Source organism: Centruroides vittatus, unplaced genomic scaffold (assembly GCF_030686945.1).
Source record: "Centruroides vittatus isolate TY-2023 unplaced genomic scaffold, ASM3068694v2 contig_120, whole genome shotgun sequence".
Lineage (NCBI taxonomy): Eukaryota > Metazoa > Arthropoda > Arachnida > Scorpiones > Buthidae > Centruroides > Centruroides vittatus.
This window is the reverse complement of record NW_027120768.1, coordinates 1126912-1140547: the sequence shown is the minus strand read 5'-3', so window position 1 is coordinate 1140547 and position 13636 is coordinate 1126912. Positions and strand designations below refer to the sequence as shown.

Genomic DNA, 13636 nt, shown 5'->3' with positions numbered 1-13636 from the left:
AAATTACTATGATTACGTGTAGAACAATGTCCAGTTCCCTTAATAAATCTCCATCAATAAAAAGATGATCCAATACTGTGATGGCGTAATGACAACTTCTTGAGTAAATAATCAAAGAATGAATCGATGAATTCGATTGGTCGGACAGAAGGAAAAAAAAATGTCACGTGGAGCAAACACGTTATTAATGTTACATCCCTTATCAGGAGTTATCTAAAATCAGATAATGTTAAAATTCTTTCTTTTGTATTATTTATGAGTCGTTCTATTCTAAGGGTATGAGATTACAAGTTCTTTTTTCTTTCCTAAAATTCGTTGTAATTTCGTACTGTTTTGGGAAGTATTTCTCGGATTTCTGCTTCAAAAAATATAGTGGTAGCATCTAAAGGACACGTTCTAAACTCATTTTCTATCCAAAAAGTCGTATAATTGCATGCGAGAACGTCTACTTATTTTTATATTTTAATAATTTTTGAAGGGTTGTATGAAGTGAAACTATGTATAACATTGTTAACAATAGTGATTATTAGTGAAATTTATTGATTTCGCTATTGGACTACTGCGAGAAATTGCGTAAATGATCTTTTTTTTAGAACTCCATAAACACCTTCCGAGCTATAAACAATGCTTTCATCTCGTAACTCAATCATAGGGGCATCGTTAATAGTATTTGCAAGTACATTGAGAAATTGGGCAACTAAACACAAGAAAATAACTTATTACTGTATTTTTAGTGTATAACTGAGATATTACGCTTAAGAAAATCTATGTGGCCTAAGATATCTTCAATTTTAAATATGAATCATTAATGATTGGTTCCAATTTCATAGTGGAAGAGAAAGTTATCATGAACAGGAACTTGTGAAAATGTGTAATACGAGGATCACGAGCTGGACGAAATGGCACGAGCGGAAGTGACGGCAAGATCTCTTCGCTTTATGACTGGAGATAACTTAATTATTTATAGAATAGTTAGAGACAGATGAAGAATAGATTGACCCCAAGAATTGATTGTTAGAGGCTAAATGTTATAATAATTACTGTTTTACAAGAAAATTTTCTACAAGGATCTCAAGAGAGGGGTCGTTTCCGTACAGTACATAGTTCCCTTTTCGAAAGGAAAAACCGTGATAGAATAATGCAAACACAGACGTTCCCGGTTTAACGGACGTCAGAAATTAAGAAAAAAATTTACTACTAATTAATGTTATTTATAAGTTAATTAAGTTACTCAAAATAATCTAAAAAGCACATTTCTTCATTAATGAGTAATATAAAGCATTACTCTTTAATAATGAATATTGCCGTTCTAGTATCTTTTTATGGTTTAAAACTGATGTTTTATTCAACGAGCCGTCTAAATCTAGTATTTTTATCATGAATAATCTAAAAATAAGAATTTTTTAAATGTAAATTAATTCGGATTGAATGTATATTTTAAAATCAAGATTTGAATCTTCATCACGGTATAACTCTTCAGATAATTGCTCTAAAATTGTAATTTTGGAGAATTATTAATGTTTTATTCATATATAATTGTTTAGTAAACTAAATTAAATATTCTAAATTAATAATTTATCACAATTCACATATTTTTCAAAAGCTAAAATCAAATTTATGGGTTTGGGTTCTAAGAGATTCTAAAATCGAGCATTTCCTCATCAACGATTAAACTAAAATAATACACTCAAATCTTTAAAAAATCAAAAATATTTTATATTATTATAAGAAAATAATATAAAAGTAATTAAAAACACAGAAAATATTCAAAAATTTAGCGCTTTAAACCTCGTTGCAAAGCGCAAAACCATCGCACAACAAGAATTTAATCGATAAAGAAAGGCATGAAAAATTAAACATACCAATCAACAGATATAATATTTCTCTTGTCTACAAATTAATAAAAGCACTTTAAGCAATAAAAAAGAAAAATTATGAAAGACTATCTAAATCTAGGACCACATAGATTCGTTTCAAGTCAATGGCGCGCAACGATTCTTTGAGAACAGAGATAAATGACGTTTTAACGGTTGATGCGTATGATTAAAGAGGGTTTTATGTGGTTTTTGGTCTCCTCGAGAGCAGCACATTATTGTTCCTATATATATTATGAATAAAATCGAGTAAAAAATTGAGTAGCTTAACTTAGAACCATACTAAAAACCATAAGTATGCGACCCGCTTGGATATAATCTTATAGATCTAAGAATAAAACCATAGAAGATCAATAAAGAATAGATTTATTTCTAAGAATTTCATTTAAGAAAGAAAGAAAAATTACGTTTCTTTAAATAAAATAATAAAAATTCTTTTAAAAAAATCCAAAAATAAATAAATAATAAATTCATATTTTCCACTAGAGGTTACAAGAATTTAAAATTTTATCAAACTATAAATCAACGTATATAAATTAAATTACTGTAAAGTATAAAATGATAAATTTTCGAACCTATCACGTGAAAATAATTCGATAATTTGTTTTAAATTTTAATTAAATTGTGCTTATTTAGCACCTTTACCACCAAGAGCATAATTTTTGTAAAAATCCACCCCTCTCCTCCTCGTCGAAATAAACACAAAAATTAAATACGGTTAAAAACAAATAAAATATTAATTTATATATATTTTTTTTAATTAAAAAATTTATTTTTTTTATATAGAAAAAACCCCTTAAATAATATATAAATCTTTGCCAAGTGATATGAAACTTTCCAAGAATTGTTTTTTCTTCCAAGCGTTATTGTTTAAGTGCATTTTGTTGTTTTTTCCTTTTGACTTTTTAACCAAATGCCAATTATTTTCCTGGAGAAATCCTCTAAAACAGGACGGTAGATGCCCCCATAAATTACATTAATTTATTGTTTATCCTCTTAATTCAGTTCTTAACCATCCTCTTCCTTTCTCAATTTGTATATTAAATTTCGGATCCTGTTTATAAATAATTTATTTTATATCCTTTACCTTATATTTTCCTTCGATTCGTGAGCCATTCTATATTTTTTGATTCGTATCATATTGCCATTATTCCTTTAAAAAGAAATTTTTTATTCCATTCTTCAGCTATTCATAACATATTCCTGTTCCTTCTGCTTTATATATCTCATATCTAGTTTTATATCGAGTTCCTATACTATCCTATCAAAGCATTTCATGTCCTGGAAAATTTCAATCTTTTCCACATTATTTATTATAGATCCCGGGTATAAATTTTATTATTATTCTATATACTTTTTTCCACCCTCTTCTTCTAACTTTTGACTCGTATTTCGAATAAAATAAACATCTTCAAGACCAGTTTCATCTTTCCATAACTGACTTTTTATGTGTCCTATTCGGTGGGGAGGGGTGCTTCTGTCATGCTACTATAGAAGAAATATCTTTAAACTTTCATTCCACATACCATCTACTGATGAGGAAATTGTCTACTAATGGGAACAACTAGGGATAAAGCTAAACTTCCACAAGATAGTTTGACGTATGATAAATCCAATTTTGAAACAATTCAGCCAGAGTATTTCTAATGAATTCTTCTTCACTCTAATTACAGAATACGTTCTAAATCATTCAAAGTGTTAAAATCTTCTTCTTCTTCTTCTTCTTCTTCTCCTTCCTACTTTTTCCCTTCCTTCCTTTCTTCCTCCCCCTTTTTTCTTTCTGTTCTTTTCTAGCATCTAATAGATCTTTCTATGGAACTCCCATGCTTCAAATCTATTGATTAGTACACGAACTGGGCACTTCTAGGATGTTGGGGGTTGCGGGAATGACTCACTGGGAGTAAGAGCATCACCGACTTGATGTCGCCATGGTAACGTCAAAACTGACTAATATCTCAAAGTGATGACTTTTCCCCAAGTCGAAGGAACTCCTATCAACTTTATCTTCATCCTCATTTTAAGGGCCTGTAAACTTTGACTCTATTAATGATTTTCTGAAGCCATTTTAACATATAAAACTGTTATGGAATAGCACTTTTGAGGGAGGATAATCGATGAATCGATGTGGAATTTTCTTTCTTTTTTTTTGTTTTTATTTCCTTCTTCTATTATGTTTTTTGGACCTCTAATTGCTTCGTACACACTTCGTTCGTTGTAAATAGCATCTAAAGTACAGGAAATATGCTGGAAAGTATGTACATAATTTGTAGGATTCTCAAACTTTAAAACTGGAAGTTTGACTTGCCTCATACGGAATAGCATAAATTACGCTATTTACTCTTATAAATTAGAATCTATGCATCTAAATTCATCCTAATTTAAGCACAGGATAGCACAGTTCATTCATAAATACGCGAATTAGCACCCCCTAAAATAGCATGATTTTATTATAAATATATCATTCCTTACAGATTATATTCTATAAAATATTATTGTTCATACAAGGAAGCTCTGTACACATTTTAAAAATAAGCTTAATATACAGGAAGAGAGATATTAAGATCGGAATTAGCTTAATTCTTTTTATCTCGAGAAGTATGGAATTTCCGCAATAATTCCAAAAATAGCAGTCTACAAAGTATATATTATTATATAAAATGATCTTTCGTGTATAAATATAGGAGAAAATCTGGAAAAATGGAGTATGTTATAAAAAATAGAATAGCACGCTACAAAAACTAGCAAATTAGCATAAACGTTACAAAATGACCCCGCGAACATCAATTTTTGAAAATTGCATAATTAGCATATCTCATAAAACCCCAAAATTCTACCTAAAAAAAATAGCATAAATTTATAAAGTCGTAGGCCACAAAATCTTGTAAGGAATAGCGCCATTTTCCGTAGGTAATGTAGAGTAAGTTACAGCATAAATTACCATTAAATCATACTTAAAAAATAGCGTATCATCCTGACTCCACGAAGAATAGCATTTTCTTTAACAAACAAAGTAATTCATAGCATAAATTACCATTAGGGCTTCCTTATTGAGTGAAATACATAATGATAATAAACCTTTTTCATAAATTATATAAAAATTCCTTCCTTCTGGGGGTAGAAACAGGGGTTGGGGATCGGGAGATGAAATTGTTTCAATATATTCGAGTAAAGTGCGCTCGAGGCCTGATTCTACAAATGTTATCTGCAATAAACCGTAGAGATTCTTTTCATTTCGAAAGAAGAAGGAGAAGAAGGTTCTAAACAATGCTCTTGATTTCAACTATAATACCAACAAAACTAAGGAATGCAATAGACAGGAATGCTGCTAAGTTATTTTGATTGGTTCCAGGAATTTCCTCCAAGTACAGAGTTTGACCATGATTTGTTTTTTAATTAAAACTTTTAAGAATTAAATTCGTAATCTTAAATTCGAAAATTTATCTTAATAAAAGCTTTTAAACACAATTTTCTTTTGTAATTTACACAGATTATTCGATTTAACCCCCCCCCCTCCTTGTAAGCTGGCGAACGAACCGACGCCATCCCCACTTTGTAAACGATATCCATTTACTAAAATAGATCAACGGTTCAAAATTATGGACTATTAGCTTATTTTTAATTCCGTTTTATTATGTTACTAATTAAAATTAAGATAATTAAAGCAATTAAATTGAATTTTTTCCCCGATGTTAACCCGCGTATAACACCACACTTTGCGCCAAGATTCCTGAAGATCGGTACGTTGCAGCAAAATCCCGAAAGTAGAGGAAACAAACTCCGAAATTTCCCTAACTAACCGTAAAATATACATTAATCTACTCCCGATTTTAATCATATTTCGCTAATTTAAATACATTTTTTTTCCTTAAATTACGCCGGTGGTAACACCCCCGCGCCCGCGCGCGCGAGCGTGCGAACAGGAGCACCACTAAACAGTTTACCAAGAGCGCAGGAAGTGAATTATTATTTATATTTACGGTAGAGGAGGTGGTAATTTCGGTAAGTTGAACGGCCGGGGGATGGTTGCAACTTAAATTACCCACCCGACCGCCCGACCGCTTCCCCCCCTTTGCAACTAGGATACGTATCGAAAATGGGACCCCTGACTTACCTTTCGCTACTGCTGCTTGGGTAACGATGAAACATATGAATCCATAAAGTAAAGAAATGGTGATCGTATTATGGCTCTCGATGGGTAACACCATGGTATAGAGGTTCACTTAATGTTGTTGTAGCTTAAATTACGTGTAAACTGCTACCAGGCAGCTAGCTTCTCCGGACCAGACCTTCCATGCTTTTGCTCTGACACATCGGATGTACCAGTAGAACTCCTTCTCCGACGACATTTATTGGTTAGCGCCGGTGTCAGTTGTCCACTTCCAACAGTCTCCAGCAGGGGGTGTTGTATACCAGACTACTGCTCTTCTTCGATCAATGGTCTCTTGCTCTTTCCTACAGCATCTAGTTAAGGTCTTCGATAATGGGCGATGGTTTAAGGATGAATTTTTTTTTTCTTATTTTTTACAAGTTTCTCGAGTTTAATAAACTCGAATCTTCATCTCGATGATGTCCTAACAACTTTTCTTAATAATTTTCTTCTAATTATGCCTTGCAAAGGGGGTGAAGTCGGTGTGTGTGTGTGTGAAGTGTGTGCCACGTTATGGATTCAATTGGCGCGCTGCGTAAAATGTTTTAATTAAAATTTATTTATTTATTTATTTTAATTTTCGCGCGCCAATTCTCGTGAGTTACGCTCGTGTTTTTATGCTGTTTTATCTGATTTTTTAAAATAAATATTGAAGCATTTTTACGTAACGGCAATTAACGTAAGCGTAAAACTTGCGAAAATATGTTTAAAAAATCGTCAGAGAACGTAGAAAATAATATTAAAATAAATAAAATATTCCAGTTTTTGTATAGGAAAAATAGCCAGGTGATGAATAGCCAGTGTATTGAGTTTAAAATAGTATAAATGAAAAGAATAAATAACCTTTAATTATTTATTAAAAATAATTAATTAAAGAATTAATTATTCTAAAATAAGCTTTAGGTTATTTAAATTATTATATTTTTATCGTATTCATATTATATAAATTAATCAAGTTTTATAGTAGCCTAAATATATGTTTTAATAATTAAGTATTGGTGTACTTAATTAATACGTGGGTATAATATAATAAAATTTAACTTACTTTTATGCAAATATACGTAGTCGAACCTCTGATAACGGCCACCTGCCAACGACGGCCACCTGTAAACAAAGGCCATTTTTTTCGAGACGGTTTCTTTTCGAAATGCATTCGAAATAACCTGCAAACAACGGCCACTTTTTATCTTGTCATCAGTGGCTGTTGTTTACAGGTTTACTTTGTTGATAATTAAGTTTTATATTATTTTATGTGAGTTATACCTTAATAAAATTGGCTAGAGGATAGATAAGTATTAAGTATGTATGCAGTACTGTGTGAAAAATTTAGTATGTGTAATACTACGTAAAGTATATCTTTGGTTAATTATATGCATTAATAAGTGTGTTTATAACACAATATAGTATTATGCATCACGTTCAGTATATAATTATTGTATTATACAGAACAGTTTGCCTATAATTATAGTACTGCGTTGTTATACTTGTATAAGCACTGTTATATACAGTATACTGTGTAAATAATTCTGAATAACTCTATATAGAAATAAACAGTTATAACTCCTTTACTGGTATCTAAAACAATATAATACATAATACTAGAATACTAAAGTAGTTATAGTATAACAACAATGCTGCATACACAGTTACAGCATTATAATTCAGTATACACAAGTTTAATTATACTACTGACGTCGTCGTTAAAAAATTAAACTTAAAAATAGCCAAATTTTGCCATTTTAAATATATTTTGAAGCAATTTACAAAGGAAAAATTGCTTTATAAAGTTAGTATAATTGCTTGTGGTTATTACTGTACTCACGCTACTATAGATTTACATTAATATTAATACTATCAGGATTCAGAGTTACTTAATTAACGTTGTTGCATTAAGTTTCGCAGCTTCTGTTCGAATCAATAGAATCAGTTCTGATAATTTTACATGTGAAATTGTTTTAATAAGATTGGCAACACTGTGATATATAGCGATACTCTAGGATAGTTTGGAAGGTATTATATCTTCCTGCTATTACTAATAGCCTCATAATATTGGGTTTACCTCTCACTGCTACAACAAATACGTCTACTAATAGGGCTCTCTCGCTACCACTGTATATCACTAATATAATAGTTATTTTCTTACTACACCAGTAACAATCTTTTATTTAATTTAACATTAAAGTTAACCCCGTTTTAAAGATTTTGGTGTGTAAAATACTACATTAAACCTCCTTTCTGGGTACAGTTTATGCTATTATATTATTAAATGTATCATTGTCAGAAACGTTAACTAACAATTGTAGTAATAAAAGCAGTTTTTTTAATCTTTGTGACTTTCCTCGGTTGTCATAAGATCCTAAATACATTTGACAAGATCAGAGTAATTTGTCTTCCGTAATTGCAGCAGGACCCATATAATTTAGGAAAGATAATGTATGTGATCTGTATTTATGATAGATGCCAGTGGATAAGAATTTTCAAGGTTGCTGAAGTTCGATCCATATATCACTTAATTGAAAAAAATAATAATAATAAACAGGGGGCAAGCAAGCGCATTCTCCTAAACTTATTAAATTCTAGCTTATATACTAAAATAAAATATCTTAAGCTCTATTACACATCAAAATTTCTATACCCCAAAATATTATTGTGTTTATTTTACTTATACTCCTTACACAGGTCAAGGTTATATACCCTTCCTAGTGAGTAATTTGTATGCTATAATTAATAATATAGATGCACCACTACTTATTGTGGCTACTAACAAATTGCCTATTATTTCTGCTTTTACTTGGTCACAATTATTGTTATTAAAGCTGGATACTTTCATTAAAGTGTTTGTTTTTACTTACAGGATTATTATTTTGTATAAAAGGTACTCTCTATCGTCTTGTATGCATGAATTTATTACAGAGATTCGTGTTGTTTTGCCTTTGTTATCGAGTTACAAATGCTAGTTAGCATGCAATAGCAGTCCTAACAGAGAGTACTGGTGATGCTGGTATCGTAGTCCTCCTTATTGCTGGCTTGTGAATACGCCTTGCCTTACAAATGATGGTTGCACAGTTCTTGTCATTGACCTTAGTCCATGCAGGAAGGTTATGTATGATTCTATAATGTAGTCTGTTTAACATCTTTTTAATCCTCCTTTAAGTATATTCTTCCTTTGTGCGTAACCACATAAACAGTAGACATTTTTGCATAAATAACTTCGATTTATGTGAGGAAAATATAAAAAATTTTAAGGATTTTTGCCTAAAATTTAAACTTTACCTCGATATTTTTTAAAATTCCTAATGAAAAAGAACCTAAGAATTTGCACTCGTGTTAGTGCTTTTGTTTCTCTTTAATCAACCATTATTTCTGATTAATAATTTAGAATATTTGATTTATAAAATTAGTTTAAAGATTAATTTTTGAAATTTATATCGTACTTACAAGCATTAACATTCGTTAATTTAATATAAAATTAAAAATTGTAATTTTTTCTTTCATTAATCTAATTATTTACTACATATTTCTCCCAAATATTCCCCTGTAAAATCACTTTCCAACATAACATCTAATTTCCTTGCTTTAAAAATTAAATTACTTTTTAATCAAAATTAAAAACAATGCAATTAAAATTAAAAATGAATTAACTGGCATCTAAGTGAACCAATTAATTATAATCGACCAATTACAATTAATTCTTAAATATATATATATATACAAACGCATATCTAAATAAAGGGTGTGTACCAGTAAATGAGCAAATAACACATTAATTACATGGAATAATTAAACTTACATTAAAGTAGCTTAAATATTTTATAATTTTCTTAATATTTTTTAAAAAGACTTACAAAATTCCTTTTAAAAAAACCTTAAATAGGCTCCCTTAATGGGAAAAACCGTTTGGTACCGGAGTCGCCATCTGGTGCCACGGTTTTAAACTAGACGGTCCCTTATCTTTTACATTGTTTAATTGCTATAATTAATTAATTAATTAATTTTTTTGGTGATAAATTTGATTTTTCGAAAGGAGGGATTAGATTCTACTTTAAAATAATTGTTCGTATTAATTTATTTGTGTAAGGAAATGGCACTTTATTTACAGACGAAGAGCAATTCGATTTGAACAAAGGATAAGTAATGAAGGGATTTCATAGAATCGTCAGCTTTGCTTTATACAATAAACGAGAATATCCGCTGTTAGCAATGAAGCATTCAATTGTTGACTGAATTAATCATCTATTGTTATATGGAAATTAGAATGAAAGACAAAATTTGACGAAATTTCATAGAAATAAAAGGCAAAGTATTGAAAAGACATGTTTAATTTCTCATTTGTAAGCATAGTTATTCCTCAAAACGATAATAATTAGTAAATATCTCTTGTAATAAAACTTTACTATCAATTGTTGACGATAATTATAATTGTTAATATTGTTCTTGAAATGTCTTCTTTCCTGTCACCATTGTTTTCATACATTTGTTTTTTTTACATCGTTAATTCGTACATAATATGTATCTGCGTTTTGTAGATTTAAACACCAAAATAATGTTAATTGATAGCCAAATTTTCTTTGTTGTTATAACAAATGGAGGTGAGTTAAATTTATGTGTAATTTAAAAAATTATGAGAATTTTCTTACTAATTATAGAACCTAATAATATCAAGACTATCCGAGCCTTTTTGTGTCATTGGCTAAAATACAGAGTACTGGAGCCTACTTTTGTGTCTGTTGTATAAAGTACAGACTATTGAAGCCTAATTTGTGTCAGTTGGCTAAAATATCAAGATTATAGGAGCTGTTGGTAAAATGTGAATTTATTCTAGATTTTTGCTTATTTCCTGAAAATGAAATTTGAATTGAGTTTAGAATCTGTATAATAATGAAATATTTTAAATACAAATAAAAAATTTCGGCTATAACATTGAATTTTGGCTAATATACGGTTTAAGTTAGAATTTCTACACTTTATATTAGTAATAACTAACGGACCATTCGAATATTACGTCAGCATTTAATGGGGGAATTCGTTCGTATTTCACGATTGCTAATGATGGAGGCGGGAGGGTGAGTCTTTGGTAACGTAACATTGCACTTGTTTATTTTTTCCCCAATCATCACAAAATTATTTTAAAAGAATTCATGTATATTTGTGAATGGTTGAAACTTCTAGTCTGATAATATAATTAGAGGGAGGGTGTATCTTGATTTCTGATGACTGCTGATGATGGGAGATGAAAAATGAGCTAAATTTTTTTGCTGATGTAATACTTGAATGGTCCCGAAAGAATTGATAGATTATCTGTCCATCACGCTCTATAATTTAAATAACATATATAAATGAAACTGAATACGTTTGACTGGAAGTACTGTATTTTAAACTTCATAACAGAATTACATGGATTTATGATGATAAATTTAATTAGTTCCGTATTTTTTGTCATTTCCTATATCCTGTATCATATATCCTTTTCATTTAAAAAATAATTCGGTTATTTAGATAAAATGATACTTAAACAGGATTTACTCGACCTAAATTATACCAAAAATAACAATGTTTCAAGAAGATAAGGGCCATTTAAAATTGTAAACAAATAACAAAAATAATGTAAAATGTAACTTGAAGTCAACTGTAAACAGATACAAATCTAAAAAATACCCAGGAATTTTATTTGGATAAAGCAAAAATCCGCTTAATCTCCATCTAGATCAGGGGTTCTCAAAGTGGGCGATATTGCCCCCTTGTGGGCAGTGAGTAAATCTAGGGGGCATTGGAGGCAGGGTACTGAACGGTGACCAAAGGCAAAAGTTGGTGTCACTGATGGGTCAGGGGGCGGCGAATCGGAAAAGTTTGAGAACCTCTGATCTAGATAGATAAAGAAAAATGTCAGCCTTCAATTTAACGATAAACATTTTTTAATTAAATTAATTAAGTACAGAACAGTCCAAAAGTCAGGAACAAACTCACTAAATTTTGAGCCTAGACACATGCGGTTCACACAGGATTTTTTGAAGTACAGTACAAACGTTTTATGTACACTTTACGGCTTTTGCCAGTAGGCGGAGCTGTTTACGGAATGAGGCCATTAATTTGCTTCGTAAGAGACTGATAGAGGAAAAAACTTAAAGGGAAAGATGAAGAAAATCTCTAAGCATACGCGGGTTTGACAGAAATATTCAAAATGACACGAGATTATTTTTGAAGGTAGACATTTTGTGCTTGTTTTAGTTATGATTTTTTCCACTAGAGGTGCTTATAAAAAATGAAATGAGTGGAAACCGCCATTTAAAAATGAGAAGACAAAAGAGGCTTTATAAGCCATGTAGTGTCTTTTTTTAACTCTTTCCGCCCTGTGGGCACTAAGAGGGCCTCTTATAGTAGGCCCATTATGGGTTCGGCCAGGCCCACAATGGGGCGACCGGGTAGTGAGGGACGGGGACCGACATATCCGAACGGACCACCCCCCCGAAAAATTCCTGGGGATTTTTCGACCCATTCGGATTCGATCCCGGGTCCCCCAGAGCAAAGGGCTGCCACCTTGACCGCTCGGCCATCCGGCCGCTCGCCATGTAGTGTCGGAAATTGTAGTTAAAACGTTTAACAAATGTTTATACTTCAAAAATAAATTTTAAAATTCGTTTTTTAAATAATATAAAGCAATTTTTAAAAATTAAATTTAACAGTCTTCAAATACAGAAAATTTAAACTAACAATTCAAAGTCGGGATTCGAACCCGAACCTTCTTTACTTTTTTAACGTATAAATTGATCTAAATTTAATTTAGAATTATTTAAATAAAAAAATAATCTAAATTAATTTTAATTATCTGATATATACCAATTTAATATATATATATATATAATAATAATATTATTATTATTATGGTGGTTAAGTGAGATATACTCGGTTAACACCGATGGCTGTGTACTATGCCGGACCAAAGTCAAGGCATAGTAACTAAAACAGAAATTAAAGAAGTGTATCAGTGTGTGTGTCTGTATTCAGGAATTTTCTCACAATATGACATGTATTCAATATAGTGGCCTTCTGTAGTGTGATGTATGTGTTTCTATTCAATTGTAATGTGCCCAGGCTTTTGTGTAGTGTGGTAGTGTGTGTGGTATGACACCTGTAGAGGAGAGAACAACAGGTACAATAAGCACCCCACTCCACAGATGCCTTATTTCCTGGGCGAGTTCTGTGTACTTGCTAATTTTTTCAGTGCATACGTTTTGTATATTGTGAGTGTTTGGAATGGATATGTCTATAATGTATGTGATTTTATTATATTTGTCAATGAGTGTGATGTCTGCTCTGTTGTGGTAAATTGTTAATCTATGATTATGGCTCTGTCGTAGTACATTTTGTGCGTGTTGTTTTCCAATACTGTCTGTGGAATGTATTTGTAGTATGGTTCGTGGATGTCTACTAATTTGTGTTTCTTTGTAAGCTCTTGGTGTATTATATTTGCTACTTGATTATGTCTGTGTAGATAATCTGTCTGTGCCAAGAGCTTGCAACCAGAGGTGATGTGTTGTATAGTTTCTGGCATGATGTGACATTTTCTGCATGTGTCATTTGTGAGTGTTGCATCTTTGAGTATGTGTTTTCTGTAGTT

The 13636-nt window shown here is 31.0% G+C and overlaps 1 protein-coding gene across 2 annotated transcripts in view; it reads right to left on the bottom strand.

Moving 5' to 3' along the window:
- The window catches only part of LOC136984630 (lachesin-like), a 234894-nt gene extending 228689 nt beyond the window's left edge, over positions 1-6205 (bottom strand). For both annotated transcript variants that reach the window (XM_067281702.1, XM_067281707.1), the window contains exon 1: positions 5986-6205. In XM_067281702.1, the coding sequence (XP_067137803.1) occupies positions 5986-6079 (94 nt within the window). In that variant the 5' untranslated portion in view covers positions 6080-6205. The remainder of the gene's footprint in view (positions 1-5985) is intronic.
- Positions 6206-13636: the final 7431 nt, after the last annotated feature.